General features: G+C 38.7%; 1 protein-coding gene across 1 annotated transcript; it reads left to right on the top strand.

The window, feature by feature from the left end:
* The first annotated feature begins 643 nt into the window (after window positions 1-643).
* LOC117927961 (phosphatase and actin regulator 4B-like) lies at window positions 644-19,245 on the top strand. The gene is made up of 7 exons (XM_034847698.1): window positions 644-1,235; window positions 7,915-7,967; window positions 8,085-8,130; window positions 9,295-9,372; window positions 15,100-15,201; window positions 18,191-18,270; window positions 18,573-19,245. Exons 1-7 carry the CDS (start codon window positions 675-677, stop codon window positions 18,679-18,681), a joined length of 1,029 nt encoding a protein of 342 aa, XP_034703589.1. The 5' UTR covers window positions 644-674; the 3' UTR covers window positions 18,682-19,245.
* The last annotated feature ends 1,795 nt before the right edge of the window (window positions 19,246-21,040 follow it).

The following is a 21,040-nucleotide window of genomic DNA, read 5'->3' as shown; positions in this document are numbered from 1 at the left end:
AAAAAAAAAAATTTATATTTTAGTCATCAAATAAAATTTATTTTTAAAAACAATTAGAAATGGATAAATTTCAAAAATTAATTTTGAAATCCTTCCAAACAGAAAAGAAAAAAGAAAAAAAAATTAAAATTATTTTATAAATGTTTCTTTAAATGAATTTTGCTTTTTTTTTTATTTATAAAAATTAAATAATTTATAAATATATAGATTGTTAATTAATTTTAATTATATTTAACTTTTCTTTGAAATAAAATAACGGAAAATTAATTTCTTTAGCATTTTTTTTTTGGAATTTTCTTGCAACCAGGCATAATCCAATATTAAATTTTAAAATTTAATACAAAGAATTAGAATAGAATAATATATAAGTTCTAAAGTATTTTGATTTTATTTTATTTCCATTTTCTCAATACTTTTTAATGTATTAATATCTTTAGTAATATTCCATTAAAATATTTAAAATAATCTTTATTCAAAAGATAAAATGAGGTGTATATATATATATATATATATATATATATTTCAAATATTCCACTATTTTAATAAATCAAGGGAGTTAATTTGGGAGGAGAAAAACGACACCGTTTAGGGGTGACAAATAAAACAGTTTTGGCATCAGAATTTCAAAATCGAAACCCAAGACTCCCCCGAAATCCCCCGCCACCACACTGCCCATGGCTTCTCCAGATCCTCCCACCACCGCCGCTACGCCCGCCGCCACCACTGCTACCACTTCCACGACCACCGCCACCACTGCCACGACCACGGCCACCATCCGTTCATTCTCTACACTCCCACCCGCAGCGGCACCACTAACCGTGGATCCGATGGCCATAGTCCGATACCCCGCAGGCCAACCCCCCCACCCACTTCCATACTCCACAATCAGAGTCCCAAACCCTCAATTGGCCAAACCCCATGACCCTCCACAGGGGATTCTCTACCCGGTCGCCTCCTCCGGGCGCGGCTTCATCCCCAAGCCCCTACGCCCCCAATCCTCCGATCACAACACCGTCACAGTTGCCAACCCCGGTGCCGCCTTCCCTCCTCGATCAGCAGCCACCGCCGCCGCCGCCTTCTCCCACCAGGCTCGCCCTTTTGGGTTCCCCCAGTCGGACCTCAACTACCCTGTGCACTCCATGAGAATGCCCCACTTGCTCCCTTCTCACGTAGGTGTGACTGCGGTTCCTGGTTCGGCTCCCATCAAGGGAATTCCGGTTTCCACACACCCCAAGGTTCAAATTCTGCGTTAATTTTCTTATTTTGAGGAATGCATTTTTGATTCGTTCTTCTTTGGTTGCTTTGGTAATGGGTTTTTTTCGACTGAATTTTCTTGCTTTTTTCCTTTCCGTCGGAATTTAGATTAAGTTTATATTGTGCTAATTTGATTTGTGTGAGTACAATGATATGATTCTGTGAATAGAGGATGCTGATATTGACTCAACGATGTTAGGTAACGGACACAAAACCTTTGTTCATGATGAAGCTAGAGGTTTTTATTTAAGCATGAGTTAGGAATATTTAGCAACCTGTGCCTGAAGGGTCAGATTATGTGTTCTTTGTAGAGTAATTTTTGTTTGATTGGTTGGTTTTTTGGTTGCTTTAATAATGGGTAGCGTGTACTGAATCGATCTGTTTTTATGTCTTGTTATGGATGGGGTTTAAATTAGGCTAATTTGATTTTTGTGAACATTACCATACATGATTATGTGAATAATGAAATGCTATTATTTTTCCGGTCCATGGGTGGTATGCAATGATGTGATAGATTTTGTTCAAGATGGAGTTAGAAGGTTTTATTTTTATGGAATAAATATTTTCCTTGCTTTTAAATTTAGTCATAAATTGATGAACTTTTAGAAACATGTTGGGAATTGTTGTTGAAAACTGAAATTTCACATATGGATATAAAGATACCCTTTGGTCCATTGGAAGGCAAAAAGAATATAAAAAATAGTAAACTAAAAGACTTATTCATAATTGTGGAGACTCAGAAACTGAGGACTGCAGAATCTGGAATTGAAGGGGTCAGCTAGTACTTAACTCGCTATCAACCTGAAAGAACACACTGGAGGAACCTTGGTATTAACACTCTTATGCAAGAGAGAAAAAGAGGGTTTTTTTAGGAAAAGCAAATGCCAAGGTATTTGTGTAGACCCTTTTTTAGAAAGAGTGATGGGCTTTTATACCTCTCTTTCAGCTAGGGTTACTTGAATTAACCTTGTGGTTATGTGGTTAAGCACTGAGAACAGGTGTCACAAATGGCCATTGTGGCATCCCTCTTATCATCTAAACAGTTTTCCTTCTAGAGATGGTTCCCAATTTCTTTACAAGAGTGTAAACCCTTTCTTATGCCACCATAGAACGCCTCACTCTTGAGCTTGGCAGAGAGCTTAAGCTTCCATTGCTTGCCTCCCCTTGCAGTGCTGGCAGGTGGATGTGGGTTTGGTCGTAGAGCCCAACCCATTTGGCTTCTTGGGCCTGCCCAAGTGCCACATTTCAGCCTTGTTGATGCCATCCCTTCATTATTGTCGGTAAACTTAATTTAGAGATAAATATTTAAAGTTTAGTTGCCCTATAAACTTAAGGGATTAACACTTTGTTCCTTTATTTGTATTTATTATTATTTTTTATGAAGTTGTCTATTTTTGCAATAGTTAACCAAGGAAATCAAAATCTAGAAACTTGTTTGTATGGCTTCAAAGTTCAATCATGCCACATAATATTGCGCATGAAACCCCAACAAAGAGATACAACGCTTTCTGTCCACTATTATGGTCCGCCAGCAAATGCAGAGGCAATTCAATTGTATCTTTTCTTTCTCTTGTATCTTTTCTTCTATTAAAGTTTGAGAATGTTGGGGTTTCTCTTTGTTTTTAGATTTCTATTGTTGGGAGTTTTCTCTTTTGTTCAGTTTGTGTAGGAAGGACCTCTCATCCTTCCCTTGGTTTCTTCTCTTTCTTTTGTATCTTTTCTTCTATTAATATATTTTTCTTCGTTTCTGATCAAAAAAAAAAAAAAAAAAAGCATTGTATCTCCTCTTATCATACATACATCATTAAAAGGATTAAAAATCTATGTCAATTAATGATGGAAATATGTGAACTGCTGCAGTTGCTTGCGAATATCTCTGACCTGCATTGGATTTGAATTGATGAATGATTTATTTGTATCATCTCTCTATTAGTTTTATTTCTATGACTGTTTTTGACTTAGACACTATTTTTAGATGAGAGCTGTATGACAAAAAATGTCCCTTTTAAGAATCGTTTCTCTGGGTCCAACGGTAATATTAAGGACGACAATATGGACTGCGAGTTCATTAGATGCAGAGAGGAGGAAACGGAGAGAAAAAATCAGACGGACCTAATGTATCAGAGAGCAGAAAGGATGTTAGAAGAAGAAGCAGAGAGGTATGTCCTAGACGTAAATAAGGGGGGTCTCAGGGCTCAAGGGTCTTCTTCCTCTAACTCTTTTTGTTTTGGTCGGTCTCCGGAAAGGGAGGGTTACGACCATTCTGGGGTCCGTAGGGAGGGGGTTTTGCTTGGAAGTGGGTCACAAAGACCAAATGAAGTAGAACTGTTAGAGAGAAGGGATGGCTGTTGGGATTTGGTTGAGGTCAATAGTATTGACCCTCTGGAAAGAAGTTTGGGGTGGAAAGCAGATCAGACGGAGTTCCAAGAAGGTAGAAAGGAAGAGCACCTGAATTGGGAGGAGAGCAGTCTGATCAAATTCAGTCATTTCTTAGGTTTTTCTACGGAAGGCCTGGAGAAGGAAATTCTGAGTTTCCTGGGCAAAATCAGAAAAAGGAAGGAAAAGATTGTAGGTAAAGGTCTGTTGGAGTCTTCAAGGTTTGAAAGGGAGCTTAAGAGATTGGAGTGCTCTATTAACTATGAGGGGGATTCCAAGAAAAAAGGCCCTATTCAGGGTAGAGGGAACCAGTATGCAAGTATCCAATGACTATAAAAATATTGAGTTGGAATGTGAGGGGAGTGAATGATAGTTCCAAGAGGAGAATTATCAAATCAGTTATCAGAAAACATAAGGTGGATTTATTTTGTATTCAAGAAACGAAGGTGCAGGAGATGTCTGAAATGGTGGTGAGGAGCTTAGGGCCGGGGAGATTTCTTGATTGGAAGGCTTTGAGTGCTATGGGGACGGCAGGAGGTGTGTTGATTTGTTGGGACAAGCGATCGTTGGAGATGGTGGGGGTGGAAGAGGGACAATTCTCCATCTCCTGCAGATTCAGGAATGAGGGAGATGGAGCTTTCTGGGTCTTCACGGGGGTTTATGGGCCTTTTTCCAGAGAAGATAGGGAATGTTTGTGGGAGGAGCTTGGGGCAATCAGAGGGATATGGGGGGAGCCGTGGTGCTTAGGAGGAGATTTCAATACAACGTTGTTCCAAGCTGAAAGAAATAGAATTGGGAGGATTACTTCAACTATGAGGAGGTTTGCCCAGATTATAGATGATCTAGGGCTTGTTGATATCCCTTTGCAAGGGGGTTCTTTCACTTGGAGCGGGGGGCTTAATAATCAATCGCGGGCCAGGCTGGATAGATTTCTAGCGACTCCTAGTTGGCTAGACCAATTCAGTAGGGTTCACCAAAGAAGACTGCCTCGTCCAACATCGGATCATTTCCCGATTCTGCTAGAGGGTGGAGGGATAAGGAGAGGCCCGTCCTCCTTCAAATTCGAAAATATGTGGCTCAAAGCCGAAGGGTTCAACGAACTGATAGAGGGGTGGTGGCAAGGGATAGAGGTTAGAGGCAGGCCGAGCTACAGATTAGCGACTAAGATGAAGGGGCTGAAACATAGGTTAAAAATATGGAATAAGGAGATTTTTGGAAGATTAGAGAAAAACAAAGCTGAAGCTCTTCAGCAAGTGGAGAGGTGGGATTCAGTAGAAGAAGAGAGAAACCTAACAGAGGAGGAGCTGGGCCACAAAAAGGAAGCTAAGGAGAGTTATGCAAAGTGGGTGACGATGGAAGAAGTGCATTGGAGACAACTATCAAGGGAAATATGGTTAAGAGAAGGGGATAGGAACACGGGGTTCTTTCACCGCATGGCCAATGCCCGTAGGAGAGTCAATGCCATGGCTAAAATTAAGATAAATGGGGTGAGATTCACAGAGGAACAAGATATGAGGGAAGGTATAGCAAACGCGTATCAGCAGCTACTATCGGAAAATTCGGGGTGGAAGGCGGACATAGGAGGCCTCTCACTGAAACAGATCAGTCCTTCAGAAGCAATTGGCATTGAGAACTCTTTTTCTGAGACTGAAATCCATGAAGCCTTAATGGGGATGAATGGGGATAAAGCCCCGGGTCCGGACGGGTTCACAGTGGCTTTTTGGCAAAGCTGCTGGGAGGTTGTCAAGGAGGACATCTTGGGTTTTTTCAAGGAGTTCCATGAACAGAACTCATTCATTAAGAGTCTGAATCATACATTTCTAGTGCTGCTGCCGAAGAAAGGGGGGGTGGAGGATTTAAGAGACTACAGGCCAATCAGTTTGATTGGGGGCTTATACAAATTATTGGCTAAGGTGCTGGCCAATAGGCTCAAAAAAGTCATAGGAAAGGTGATTTCCCCTGTTCAGAATGCCTTCATTAAAGGGAGACAAATCCTTGACGGTTCCTTAATCGCAAATGAGGCTATAGATTCTTGGCAAAAAAGGGGAGAGAAAGGTATAATATGTAAATTGGACATCGAGAAGGCGTACGACAACATCAATTGGCATTTTTTACTAAAGGTCATGCAAAAGATGGGGTTTGGACCAAAATGGATAGGATGGATGTGGAGTTGCATCTCCACTGTCAAGTACTCAGTGCTGGTGAACGGGGTTCCAGCGGGGTTTTTCTCAAGTTCAAAAGGATTAAGGCAAGGGGACCCGCTTTCCCCCTACTTATTTCTCATGGGAATGGAAGTACTAAGCGTGCTCATCACAAGGGCTGCTGAAGGGGGCTTCATCCAAGGCTGCAGGATATGGAGAGGAAGAGAGTAGGCCGTCAATATTACTCACCTCCTATTTGCGGATGATACAATTGTTTTTTGCGAGGCAAAGAAAGAGGCGTTATTGCATTTGAGCTGGATCCTCTTTTGGTTCGAAGCAGCCTCTGGTTTGAAGATTAATCTGGATAAAAGCATGGTAATTCCGGTAGGGGAGGTGGAAGGGGTTGCTGAAATGGCGGCTGAAATTGGGTGTAGGGAGGGGCAGCTGCCTACTGTTTACTTGGGGCTGCCCCTTGGGGCGCCAAATAGGGCCTCTTACGTATGGGATGGGGTGGAGGAGAGAATGAGGCGAAAGCTTGCTCTTTGGAAACGTCAATATTTATCCAAAGGAGGGAGAATTACTCTTATAAAGAGTACGCTGTCCAGCATACCTTTGTACCAAATGTCGGTATTCCGTATGCCTAAGTCAGTGACAAGAAGGATGGAAAAGCTTCAAAGAGACTTTTTGTGGGGTGGAGCCAATGGGGGGAACAAGGTTCATTTAGTCCAATGGGAGATGGTGTGTGCGGATAAAAGAAAAGGTGGATTGGGTCTAAGGAAAATTGCTGCCTTGAACAAAGCTCTCCTTGGTAAATGGATTTGGAGATTCGCGCGTGCTAAGGAGGAGCTTTGGAAAAAAGTGCTTGAGGCCAAGTATGGGCAAGAAGAGTTTGGGTGGAGAACAAGGAAAGCAAACGGGGTGTATGGAGTTGGAGTTTGGAAGGAGATCTTGAAGGAATCCACTTGGTGTTGGGAAAATATGGATTTCAAGGTGGGAAAAGGCAATAGAATAAGGTTTTGGACTGACCGTTGGTGCGGTAACATTGTGCTGTCCCAAGGCTTCCCAAACCTCTTCTCCATGGCTGTCCATAGAAATGTCACAGTGGAGGAATGCTGGGACCAGATTGGGGGCCAAGGAGGGTGGAATTTAAGGCTGTTAAGGGACTTTAATGACTGGGAGTTGGGCTTGGTGGACAATCTCTTAATTGTGTTGAGGGATTATAGAGTAAACTCGGAAGATGATTCGGTATATTGGAAGAAAGGCGAGGGCGGACTGTTTAAAGTTAAGAAAGCTTATAACGTGTTGACAAATACCCAAGGAGTGGTTTTTCCTCATAGCAATGTTTGGGTGGACAAGGTTCCAACCAAAATTGCTTTCTTTGCTTGGGAAGCTACTTGGGGGAAGGTCCTCACTTTGGATAGGCTCCAGAGAAGAGGGTGGCATTTACCTAATCGATGTTTCTTGTGTGGGTGTGAAGAGGAAACAATCAATCATATACTAATACATTGTACAGTGGCAAAAGGGTTGTGGAACATCATTCTTGCGTTGTGTGGTGTACAGTGGGTCTTCCCAAAATCTGTAAAGGAGGTCCTTAGTAGTTGGAAAGGTTCTTTTGTGGGGAGAAAAAGGAAAAAAGTGTGGAGATCAATCCCGTTATTCATTTTTTGGTCTATATGGAAGGAAAGGAATAGGTTAGCCTTTAAGGGGGGAGTTTTGGATTATCAGAAATTAAAAACTTCGTTTGTATACAATGTATGGGGGTGGGCTAAAGTGTACATGGTTATGGAGTCGAATTCCCTATTAGGTTTCTTGGAGTGGTTAGCCTCCAAATAGGGTTTGGGTCGTGTTCTTTTGTTAAGGGGGTGGTAGTCTCGTATACTTCCTGTATGCCTTGAGGCTTATTTGCCTTTCTTATATATATACTGCTTACTTATCAAAAAAAAAAAAAAAAAAAAATGTCCCAACCATTGCTTCCTTTTCTGAAGCCAATTCATAAATGTTAACTTCTGCATATCTTTCTTGCAATGTCTTTGGACCAAGATTATTGATTATGTTTAATTTGATCCTATGAGTGATACCTCATTATGCTCATATTTCATATCAAGTTCAGTGAGTTCATAAGACTTTTGTTTACTTGTGGTAGGTTGCTCCATCTCCACCATCAGTTTCTGATTGTAATGGCTATAAAGACTCAAGGTAGTGTTGTATATAATTTATCATCTATTCCCTTCCATTTCCTTTTTTTTCTCTCCATTTATTATTCATTTGGTTGTGTTGTGAACTAAAATAGTTCTCCTCTTATGCTTTTTGTAGGGATAGAAATCGAGATGATACTTTTGTGACTGTTAGAGACCGAAAAGTAAGCAAGAATTTGATGCTTTCTGTTTGTATCCCTATGACATCTTGATGAAGTCATGGTCTCTAGATTTGCAATATAATGCCAATTTTTTCCTTTTTTTTATTTTGATTAAGAGAAAATTTAGTCAAAGATGGAAAAGGAATAAAACATGGAGAAGGCCTTGTCACAAGAGAAAAATTGGAATAAACATATCAGAAGCTGTAAGAATCTCCATGGTGCTGGACAGAGGTGCCAGTGGTCCAGTGCACTTGCATATAAGAGTCTCCTATATATTGTATGGAGCAATGTTTCAAAGTTGTACTAGCACAAACAGCACAAAAGCACATGAAAATTTGAAATAATTTTCCGATAAATAGTGTTAACTTTGCAAGATTCAATAAAGCACATATCTTCTAGAGCATCTGATAGGTTAAGAATACCAAGGGGAGAGAAAGGCTTGCATGCACTATATTATGTATTGAACAGTCCTTTTAGAACACCCCTAAATACCCACCCATAAGAAATAGGGAAAGAACCTACCCACCTAAAAGAACAAATAGATTGAAAAAATGACTGCCACAATTTGAAGTGTTGATGGTTTAAACATGTTGAACCCTTTAGGTTTTCTTGGTATCATTTATTGTTTTCCACTTCTGTTTTAATTTTTTTTTTTTAATTTTTTTTATAATTGTCATGCTTTTGATATTTTCATTTTGTTAAAAGAAAAAAAAACTCATACTCCAAATGAGTGTCCTCTTTTTTTCCTTATTTTAAAAATAATACTGTTAGAGCATCATATGCATTGTGAGCCTAAATTTGAATAGATTAAGCTTTTAAGAAAGTTGGTAACTTAACACGATATAAGAGCTCTTGTTAATTGGAGGTCTCAAGTTTGAGATATGTGTGTATAATAAGAAAATGTTTTAAGAATTATATTCAAATGGGCCCTATGTTACTTCATTAATTTCAGTGGATAAATGGTGCTTCTGGAATGAACTAGTCTCCCTGTCCTAGGATCAAAGACAAAAAAAGGAAATAATTTTATGCATTGATGTTCGAAGCATGCTGAACCATTGATGTGCTATCCAAATTTTCATTGGTTATGCACTATTACTTTGAATTTATATTTTGACTGTGGGTATGATCCTTATGCTGGTGTTTGTTACATTTGGTTTTGGTTTTTAGGTCAGAATATCAGATGGTGCTTCAATTTATGCACTTTGTCGATCTTGGTTAAGGAATGGTTTTTCTGAAGAAACTCAGGTTTGCATCATGTTGACCGGACAGTGTCTTTTATTTATAAGTTTTAGCATGCCATGTTGTTTGATTGCCTTTTATGTTAAGAATGCATCTACTCTTTTATGATGCTATTTAAGACAATCTAGTTTCAATCATCAAATTTGCCCCCAAAAGCCATCTAAGGTTTCCAGTTACAAGCGATAAAAATTTAAGATGTATTGAAATTAAAATAATACTCTCTCTCTCTCTCCACATCCATTAATTTCTGCATCTACTCCTCCAGCATAAGTTCCTGAACCAACAATAAAACCATAATGTGAAACTGAAGCAAGAGGTTTGAAGAACAAGTAGAAACATGTGGTGATTATTTCAGGGAAAACAAGTTTCTTCATATTAAATAATATAAAGGTCAGGGTGCTTTAAGGCTATGTTTGGTTCCCGGAAAATTTGATGGAAAATGCGAGGGAAAGAAAATACAAAGGAAAAGTAGAAGGAAAATAAAAATGAAGGAAAATAAAAAAATAGATTAAAAGTTGATAAATTATTTTTTTTGTTACTTCAAACTCATTTTATTTATTTTAACTCATCAATATAAAGATTAAATAATTTAAAAATACATAAGTTTTTAATTAGTTTTAATTATATTTGATTTTCTTTGATATTTTTCATAAGACAACCAAACATGAGAAAATCATTTTCCTTAGCATTTTTTTTCTTTCCTTTGTACTTTCCGGGAACCAAACATAGCCTAAGAGAAAAATAAAATGTAAAACAAAAAAATGACACCCATGTCATGATTTTTCTTCAGGTTTAATTGTATGTAGCACTGCACAAGGACCTCTTTAATGGCCAGAGGCTGAACAGTGAATTTCTTTGTGAGTATTTTAGGGTTGCATTTGTTGTATAGTAACAAATGCTATGTTGGAGCAAGATTAGGATTGCATTTTCTTCATGGAGTTTTTGGGTTGAGACTTGAGAGGTTGTGACCTTTCATAACTCTAATTGATTTCATCTTAAACCATGCATATCTTGTGTGTGATTGTGCTTTAGTTACTTAAGTGCTTTTTTTTTAATATTGTGGTTTGTGCATAATACACAACCCTTTGTAAATGAATCAAGATTTTAGGATTATCAAATGTCACAATTGCTCCAGGACTATTGCTGATAATGCAAAATTCTTTAGTGTTCCCCCCCCCATCCGACCCTCCTTAACCACCAATACAGTAGCCAGGATTTTAGTTCGGGGGGCAACTTCTAAAACATATGTAAAGTTTGCCAATCACAAAAGATGTGGGCTTTAACCCAATGACCAGCCATGACACTTTTTAGGGGGGGGGGGGGGGGGGGAAACACTAGGTCTTCGATTCCCCTTGTGAGAAGTAGAATTTTTATTTTTATTTTTTACATTTTCGGCAGGGTGGGGGTGGTGCTGTACCAGTATGTAGTCAGTTAGATGGAAAAGGTGTATCCTTGCATCGTTCTAGAAATGTCGTTATCTCTGAAAAGGTGATAGATGTTGGGTTAAGGTATGTTTGAGGCAAGTGAAATTTGCATGTGTCAGGCTACGAACAAGGATAAAAAATTAATCTTGTTTTTTCCTCCCAAAAAATGAGGGCACTTTTGTGGGTTTGATGCCCTCTCTTTCAGCAACATTGGAACACTGCTGAACAACATAAATCTTGTTTCTTTGTGTGTGCTTGTCCTTGCTTTTTTGTGGATATTGTGGCTTCTGCATAATACACTATCCTTTGTCAATGAATCAAAGATTTTAGGAGTGTCAAATGTCACAATGGCTCCTGAATTATTCATGGTAATGCAACCACCAAAATATAGTTGGTTCATGGTAAAGTGTATTCTTACACAGTTCTGGAAATGTCACTTTTTTTTTTTTTTTTTGATAAGCAAGCAATATATATATATAAGAAAGGCAAAGAAGCCTCAAGGCATACAGGAAGTATACGAGGCTACCACCCCCTCAACAAAAAACAACACGACCCAAACCTTATTTGGAGGCTAACCACTCCAAGAAACCTAATAGGGAATTCGACTCCATATCAATGTACACTTTAGCCCAACCCCAAACACTGTATACAAACGAAGTTTTTAATTTCTGAAAAGCCAAAACTCCCCCCTTAAAGGCTAGCCTATTCCTCTCCTTTCATATAGTCCAGAAAATGAATAACGGGATGGATTTCCACACTTTTTTCCTTTTTCTCCCCACAAAAGAGCCTTTCCAACTACTAAGAACCTCCTTTACAGAATTTGGAAAGACCCACTGTACACCACACAACGCAAGAATGATGTTCCACAACCCTTTTGCCACTGTACAATGTATTAGTATATGATTGATTGTTTCCTCTTCGCACCCACACAAAAAACACCGATTAGGTAAATGCCACCCTCTTCTCTGGAGCCTATCCAAAGTGAGGACCTTCCCCCAAGTAGCTTCCCAAGCAAAAAAAGCAATTTTGGTTGGAACTTTGTCCACCCAAACATTGCTATGAGGAAATTCCGCTCCTTGAGTATTTGCCAACACGCTATACGCTTTCTTGACTTTAAACAGCCCGTCCTCACCTTTCTTCCAATACACCGAATCATCTTCCAAATTTACTCTATAATCCCTCAATACAACTAAGAGATTGTCCACCAAGCCCAACTCCCAGTCATTAAAATCCCTTAACAACCTTAAATTCCACCCTCCTTGACCCACATTCTGGTCCCAACATTCCTCCACTGTGACATTCCTATGGGCAGCCATGGAGAAGAGATTCGGGAAGCCTTGGGACAGCACATTGTTACCGCACCAACGGTCAGTCCAAAACCTTATTCTGTTGCCTTTTCCTACCTTGAAAACCATATTTTCCCAACACCAAGTGGACTCCTTCAAAATCTCCTTCCAAACTCCAACTCCAAACACCCCATTTGCCTTCCTTGTTCTCCACCCAAACTCCTCTTGCCCATACTTAGCCTCAAGCACTTTTTTCCAAAGCTCCTCCTTAGCACGCGCATATCTCCAAATCCATTTGCCTAGAAGGGCTTTGTTCAAGATAGCAAGTTTCCTTAGACCCAACCCACCTTTTCCTTTATCCGTGCACACCACCTCCCATTTGACTAAGTGAACCTTGTTCCCTCCATTGGCTCCACCCCACAAAAAATCTCTTTGAAGCTTTTCAATCCTTCTTGCCACTGTCTTAGGCATACGGAACACCGGCATTTGATACAAGGGTATGCTGGACAGCGTACTCTTTATAAGAGTAATTCTCCCTCCTTTGGATAAGTATTGACGTTTCCAAAGGGCAAGCCTTCGCCTCATTCTCTCCTTCACCCCATCCCATACGGAAGAGGCCCTATTTGGCGCCCCAAGGGGCAGCCCCAAATAAACAGTAGGCAACTGCCCCACCCTACACCCAATTTCAGCTGCCATTTCAAGCACCCCTTCCACCTCCCTTACCGGAATTACCATACTTTTGTCCAAATTTATCTTTAAACCTGAGGCTGCTTCAAACCAAAAAAGGATCCAACTCAAATGCAATAAAGCCTCTTTCTTTGCCTCGCAAAAAACAATTGTATCATCCACAAATAGGAGATGAGTAATATTGACGGCCTGCTCTCTTCCTCTCCTTATCTTGCAGCCATGGATGAAACCCCCTTCAACAGCCCTTGTGATGAGCACACTTAGAACTTCCATTCCCATGACAAATAAGTAAGGGGAAAGAGGGTCCCCTTGCCTTAATCCTTTTGTACTTGAAAAAAACCCCGCTGGAACCCCGTTCACCAGCACTGAGTATTTGACAGTGGAAATACAACTCCACATCCATCCTATCCATTTTGATCCAAACCCCATTTTTTGCATGACCTTTAGCAAGAACTGCCAATTTATGCTATCATACGCCTTCTCAATGTCCAATTTACAAATTATACCTTTCTCTCCCCTTTTTTGCCAAGAGTCTATTGCCTCATTTGCGATTAAAGAACCGTCAAGGATTTGTCTCCCTTTGATGAAAGCATTCTGATCAGGAGAAATCACCTTTCCTATAACTTTTTTAAGCCTATTGGCCAGCACCTTAGCCAATAATTTATATAAACCCCCAAGCAAACTGATTGGCCTGTAGTCACCTAAGTCCTCCACCCCCCCCTTTCTTCGGCAGCAGCACCAAAAAAGTATGATTCAGACTCTTAATGAATGAGTTTTGTTCATGGAACTCCTTGAAAAAACCCAAAATGTCCTCCTTGACAATCTGCCAACAGCTTTGCCAAAAAGCCACTGTGAATCCGTCCGGACCCGGGGCTTTGTCCCCATTCATCCCATTAATGCTGCATGGATTTCAGTCTCAGAAAATGGAAGCTCAATGCCATTCGCTTCTGAGGGACTGATCTGTTTCAGCAAAAGACCCCCTATGTCCGCCTTCCACCCCGAGTTTTCCGAGAGTAGCTGCTGATACGCATTTGCTATACCTTCCCTCATATCTTGTTCCTCTATGAGCCTCATCCCATTTATCTTAATTTTAACCAGGACATTGACTCTCCTACGGGCATTGGCCATGCGGTGAAAGAACCCCGTGTTCCTATCCCCTTCCCTTAACCATAGTTCCCTTGATAGTTGTCTCCAATGCACTTCTTCCATCGACACCCACTTTGCATAACTCTCCTTAGCTTCCATTTTGTGACCTAGCTCCTCCTCTGTTAAATTTCTCTCTTCTTCCACTAAATCCCACCGCTCCACTTGCTGAAGAGCTTCAGCTTTGTTTTTCTCCAATCTTCCAAAAACCTCCTTATTCCATATTTTTAAACTATGTTTCAACCCCTTCAGCTTAGTCGCTAATCTGTAGCTCGGCCTGCCTCTAACCACTATCCCTTGCCACCACCCCTCTATCAGCTCTTTGAACCCTTCAGCTTTGAGCCACATATTTTCGAATTTGAAGGGGGACGGGCCTCTCCTTATCCCTCCACCCTCTAGCAGAATCGGGAAATGATCCGATGTTGGGCGAGGCAATCTTCTTTGATGAACCCTACTGTATTGGTCTAGCCAACTAGGAGTCGCTAGAAATCTATCCAGCCTGGCCCGCGATTGATTATTGAGCCCCCCACTCCAAGTGAAAGAACCCCCTTGCAATGGGATATCAACTAGCCCTAGGTCGTCTATAATCTGGGCAAACCTCCTCATAGCTGAAGTAATCCTCCCAGATCTACTTCTTTCAACTTGGTACAGCGTTGTATTGAAATCTCCTCCTAAACACCACGGCTCCTCCCATAGACCTCTGATTGTCCCAAGCTCCTCCCATAAGCACTCCCTATCTTCTCTGGAGAAAGGCCCATAAACCCCCATAAAGACCCAGATTGCACCATCTCCCTCATTCTCACTTTTTATATGGGAGCAAAAGAAAGTTGTACTTGTCTGATATGAAGGCAGAAAGTTAAAGTAAAACTTGTTATCAGTATCGGGCAACACCTAACAACGTGGATTTAGTTTTTTTTTTTTCTTTCATAAAAAAAAAGTCAAGATACGTTTATAGTCCTTTCTTTTGTGATATTTTGGGCAAAATAATGTAAAAAAATTGTAAGATTCTGCCATTTGCTTCTGTGCTCGTTGGTACCATTAGTAAGTATTTCTATAATTTCCATGAATTCATTTCTAATTTCTAATTATGACAACTATGTAATTAAGGAATCTATAGAATCTTTTGCTTTGGGCTTGTGGAGTAGGTCCCATCCCACTCCCCATGCTATTCTAATATTTTATCTTTTTGGCAGCCACAACATTATGATAGTATGAAGTCTCTTCCAAGACCTTTGCCTATACCTGTGACAGATCCCAATTTGCCGAAGAAAAAGGAGGATGACGATGAAGAAGAGGTTGGTTAATTTATCATCATTGTCCTTTATTTGCTACTGCCATTGTCATCCTATCATTATCATTTTTGTTGCTGTTATTATTATTTAAGTGATATTTAAAACGTGGAAACACAAGGCTAGAAACTATCTATATAGTCACTTCAAAATTATATTAAGAAGGTTGATAAGCAAAGCAAAATTTATTAGGCAAGCACCTAACTTAAAAAAAAAGAGGCGGGGTGGGTGGGAGGGGGGCATAAACCATGTACATGCTAACATGTGAGAAAAAAACACCCACAAGGCCTCAAAACACTAAGGCTATGTTTGGTTTCCAAAAAGTTTGAGGGAAATGTGAGGGAAAGAAAATAGAAAGGAAAAGTAGAAAAAAAAAAGTGAAGGAAAATAAAAAATAGATTTAAAGTTAATGAATTATTTTTACGTACCACTTCATATTTTTGTTCACATTTAAATCTTCTATGTAAAGATTAAATAATTAAAAAATATACAAATTTCTTAATAATTTTAATTATATTTGCCTTTCTTTCTTATTTGCCAAAGTAACATCAAACATGAAAAAATATTTTTTCCTTAACATTTTTTTTCTTTCCTTAGTAATTTCTAGGAACCAAACATAGCCTAAGGAGTCCCCAACTAATCTATTAAATCAAGCAAGGATAAGGGGCTGACATCTATGAACTAATAACACCAAACAAACATGGTTGAAACGAGAGAGGCTGTAAGGGACTGAACCAACTGCTCCACCCCTTCAAAAGTCCTGCCAAATAGTCCAAGAAAGGCAAAATGGGGTGCTTCTTCAAGCTTTTCCCCTCTTTTCTCCCACAAATGTTCCATGCTTAGACAACAGAATTTCTTTTGTTGTACCAGCGAGCACCCATGAAACCCCAAATGAGAACAAAGCTCACAAACTCCTTGCTTTCCCACTATGGATAAGAAGATGATTAGTTGATTCCTCTTTTCTTTTGCATAGACAATAATGTGTTAATGACCCTCTTCTTTTGAGCTGATCTGAGGTCAAATTTTAGCCCCATACCACTTCCCAAGGGCAAAATTCCACCTTTGGGAGGGCTAGGAAACCCACACTTCTTTTGTTGGAAAGAAGGCTTCATCATCCAATAACCCTGAAGTCACGTAGAAAGACTTAACAGAAAATTCTGTCTGGTGAAGCTCTACCACAATAGCTTATTATCTCCCTCTATAGGCCATGGCTCCTCATGAGGTCTCCTTAATGGACAAACAACACTACCCAACTCCCAATCTTGGGAATTTTGAACAAAGCAAGGTTTCCAGTGCCCTTTCTCACACAAAACTCAGTTACCTCTTAATTCCATCGTTCTAAAATTTTTATAGAACTGTCTAGTGATAGAAATGTATGTTTAATTCATGTCCTGAGGCTAGCCATGCTTACAGTGAATGGAGGGCAATTGCATTTGTTTTGTTATTATATGGTTGCTGTGTATATATATATATTTTTTTTACTTTATTACTTATGCATTTGAACATTGCTCAAAGGAATTGGGAACTTAAATAGACAGGAATGTGATTGAAATTCTTGTGAGCAAACAACTAATTTATCCTCGAGACCTGTTTTTTTTTTGGTGCTTTTTAGACATTGATGTCTGTCTGTACAACTCCATTTTTGTGTATTATGGTTTGGAACTCTTAAGACATATTATCCTCACTTTTGATATAGTTTTAACCAGAAAATGGCATCATTTACAAGTTTCCTTATCCATATTCCATGATTATGGGGGCATTGACATATTATCCTCACTTTTGATATAGTTTTAACCATATAATGGCGTCATCCACAAGTTGCCTTACCCATATTCCATGATTATAGGGGCAATGCATACTTTTAAGAGGCACCAGGCACAAAAGTCTCCTATAACTTAGGCATAAGGTGCAATGCAAGGTAGGTCGCAAGGTAGGTGCCTAAGTGAAGAGAGACTTGAGCTAAGATGCATATCAGTTTTATAAAATATGATCCAACATCTAATCCAATAAATAACAAATTTAAGATTCCAAACATTTAAAAGAAGTATTTAGCAAAAAAGTAATGAACTTTATAAATTTCAATATACATTTCAAGAATAAAAGGTGTTTAAAAAGGAAAAGTAAAGTAGGCAAGGGCGCCTTTTCAACAAGGCACATGTTTTGGCAAGCAAGACACTATAACTAGGGAGTGTTTGTGCCTTGAGGCTAGGCACTTTTTAAGTGTGCCTTTTAAAACTATTGGTCATTGCTTTAGTGGAAGATTCTTTGCTTTGGACAGAAATTACTAAGTGGAGTGTGGTATTGGCCCAACCCTAAACCCTGAAGCTAAATCATTCTTTTCTGTTTCTGTTTCTAGAAACCCCATCTATTTCATAGATTAAACATATAATATCATATGGTCATTTAAAACTAGGATAATCATATGAAATTACTAAGCTATAAGATATGTGTTGTAGACTAAGACACAATCTGTGACCCCAAACAACAGTTTTGCTTCATGCACTTTAAGAGTGGCCATGCCTCATTTCTACTTGCATGATTTCAGAACAACCAGTTTCAATTGCATTTCTTGCATTTTGTTATCAAAGATGGTCACTTGTCCTTCATCTGCAGACTGGTGAACCTTTAATATTCTATATACTTTCAAATTAATAAGAAAATAAAAGTGAAGTTGTATATCACATCATAGTTGCAGCAATGTAGTTGTGGTTGCATCCTTGATTAATGGTTGAAGCATACTTTCTGTGGTCATCTTTAGATCATCAAATGGATCACTGAGAATCTCTAGCTTATAATAGAAGATATGTTTGATTTTGAATGTTTATCTTATTCAATTTGAGATTTTCAAGAAGCAGAGGAATTGAATTCTGGTGATCTCTTTTCAGTTTTGATATTTTAATCCATATCTATCTACCTGCCTACCCACCTCTTCTTCTAGTTTCTATGTGCCATTTGGTTGAAGAAGTAGCTTGATTTGGCCTGCATCTGCTTTCAGGATGAGGGGTCTGTTGAGAACTTACTTCCACAAGATCTGTTACAAAGGCATATCAAGCGTGCTAAAAAGGTTCGGGCACGGTAAGTCTCTCTTTTACCATTTGGTGCTTTTATCTCATCTGTCAGGGATCATTGATTTCCTTTTAGGTAAATTGATATATTTGTCAATGTATTACACCGAAAATATAGATTGTAAGCTGTTGAGTATTTCAAGCCTCTGATTTTCCATACTGTGTTTGCATCATATTGTCTTTAATGGAGGGAGGACAATACAATACTTTCTGATATTTTGCATTGAAGAAAAATCCTCAACTATGATTATTTATGTGGCCATAAGCTATGGTGCAAATGTTAATCTACCGACATTCTTGTATTGCCTGCAGATTAAGGGAACAACGATTAAAACGAATTGCAAGATACAAAACTAGGCTTGCTCTTCTCCTTCCCCCACCTGTAGAACAGTTCAGAAATGATACAGGTGCTGGAAACTGACAAACACCTAACGATTTCACATCCTGTGGATATTGAGCTCCCTCACGTTATCATGCCAAAACATGGTGATGCTCTGAGTTTATCTGAAAAGGGGGCAGCACTCACATTTGGTGGGTTATGAAGTTGCTGTGGAGTTACTGGATTGGTACACCAACCAGAGGAAAGGACAGACAGAATGGTTAGTTCTTCCATGAATAACTTGACTTCTAAATCGTTGAATCTTGGTTTATGCCATTGAGATCTTGTCGTTTACATAATTCTGCAACCATTAAGCAGATGGAGAATCATGTTGCCTTTTCTCATGTAAAGATCAGAGTATAGTAATAGGTTTTGACAAAGGTCGAGTCACGGGGGCTGTCAGTTCTGCCTTTGATGACAATTCTAGGGTTCCTATGTACTGAATTACCATCCATTTCCCATTAGAATCACCGAGTTTCCATGTAGAGTGCCATAAAAGTTATTTGTGGAACAAGTCTAGTCTGATTTTAAGCTAAATTCTTACTACGCTAGTACTTTACTGTGTTTCTTATTGCTCATGAAGTTTCTATATCATTGTTCCTTCCATCCGTATGTCTTGATCACTGAAAATTCAAACCCACTAGACATGAATGGTTACCAATATGAATTAAATAATGGGTCTCAATCATTCTTCATGCTGATTGGAGTGAAGAAGTCAATATGGGGCATTTTGTTTGTGTTATGGCTTTAACAAATGTAAAGCTGGCATGACATGTTCATGGGGTCTGTTTGGATTTGGATGGCTTTTAACTCTTTTTTTTTTTTTTTATCATATAAATTTATGTTTCCTGCTCATTGGGGTGACATGCAAGTCATTTCATTTATTTATTAAATTCACATGCAAAAAGTCACATAATAAATGTAAGTTTGTAGACAGACTAAGTCGTTTCCACGTGCAAATCCAAAACATGAAAACTAAAGTTTGTAGATGGAGCATTGGGACCAAACCCATTGATTTATAGCGGTTCATGAGCCACGAACTTCATGTGTTTCAAGCATATGTTTATTTGTCGTTTTTATCGATCGTATCCATTTATAGAACTTCCGTGCAAGACAAAAATTGGCATGCGGATTTTGTCTTTTGATGTCGTTATTGAGTCGGGTGCAAGTCGATATTCACATGGAAACTTGATTTTGTAGATGGGTCTTGGGGACCAAATCCATTGGTTTATGATAATTCGTGAGCCATTTTTTTGTTTTTAATTTTTCGTTGATTCATTTATTTATTAAGTTTGTGTGTAAATCTAAAAATATCATATGAATTAAATCATTTTATGTATTTATTGAACCACATGCAAGCGGAAAGAAAGTCACAATGTGAATTAAAGGTTGTAGATGATGGGTCATGGGGACCAAACCCATTGGTATAGTCAATCAAGGGGTTGAACGATGACCCTTTACTCTTTGCCATCTTTAACCATTTTTTCTTGGAAAATGTTTACATTTCTTGCGTTCCAAACAACCCCGATGCTAAATGTCCTTTGAAAATTCCAAATGATTCTTTGAGAAGTTTGACTCACTCCAAAGATGGATGATCATGAATCACCATTTCAGTGTCCACGATGTCAAAAGAAAATGTATTTTATACTTGGAATACCAAGTCTCATTTTGACCCATTAGCCCTAGTGTCTTTGATCTATAAGTTTTTGTTTTTTTTCCCATATTTTCTTATCATTATTAGTCAAATCTAAGATAAAGACTATGGATTTTATAATTTTATCTTCAAACCCATTTGCCCTTGTCAACCCAAAAACAAAGTATTTTGGGATATGAGTCAACCCAACACCACAAAAGCAAATAAACTTCGTCAATTTCCTAATGCCAATATGGTCATTTTTTTGACTTTATGGACTCAAAAAATATGGCACAGCTTTCATAGATTACAAATGGGAAAGCCAAAATTGAAGAAAAAAAGGAATGTCACATACTAAAATCCTAAGAAAAAATTTTCCAACTTTTTGTTCAAATCATAAAATAATTATATACTAATCATATACATCAAAATAGCACCACCACCCACCAACTACCTCTACTTTTCTACAAATTTTCCTTTTTCTAAATTCTAAGTTGTCTGTTACAATCCCAAATTCTCACCCACAATGATTTTTAAGAATGGGGTTTGAAAGATTTTTCCTTATGGTCAAAGGGGCATTTAATTTTTTTCTAATTTCAACTCTTCAATTCCAAATCATTACACCTTGCGTGTAGAAAATGGCACCACCCATGTGGGCCATTTCACACATAAATCACATGATCTTGCCCCCCTCCATTTTTTTTGTTCTTTCAAACAATTTTCCCTTTTTTTAAAAAGAAAAAAGTATTTTACCCTAATGATGGAATT

This window comes from Vitis riparia, chromosome 13, assembly GCF_004353265.1.
Source record: "Vitis riparia cultivar Riparia Gloire de Montpellier isolate 1030 chromosome 13, EGFV_Vit.rip_1.0, whole genome shotgun sequence".
NCBI classification, from domain to species: Eukaryota; Viridiplantae; Streptophyta; class Magnoliopsida; order Vitales; family Vitaceae; genus Vitis; species Vitis riparia.
The sequence above is the reverse complement of the archived record's forward strand: the minus strand, read 5'-3'. Positions and strand labels throughout refer to the sequence as shown.

Excerpts from the sequence above, each read along its gene's own strand:
- LOC117927961 (XM_034847698.1), top strand. The coding sequence starts at position 675 with ATGGCTTCTCCAGATCCTCCCACCACCGCCGCTACGCCCGCCGCCACC. Across the intron at positions 1,236-7,914 it reads CGGTTTCCACACACCCCAAG|GTTGCTCCATCTCCACCATC; the intron begins GTTCAAATTCTG and ends TACTTGTGGTAG. Across the intron at positions 9,373-15,099 it reads GTTTTTCTGAAGAAACTCAG|CCACAACATTATGATAGTAT; the intron begins GTTTGCATCATG and ends TCTTTTTGGCAG.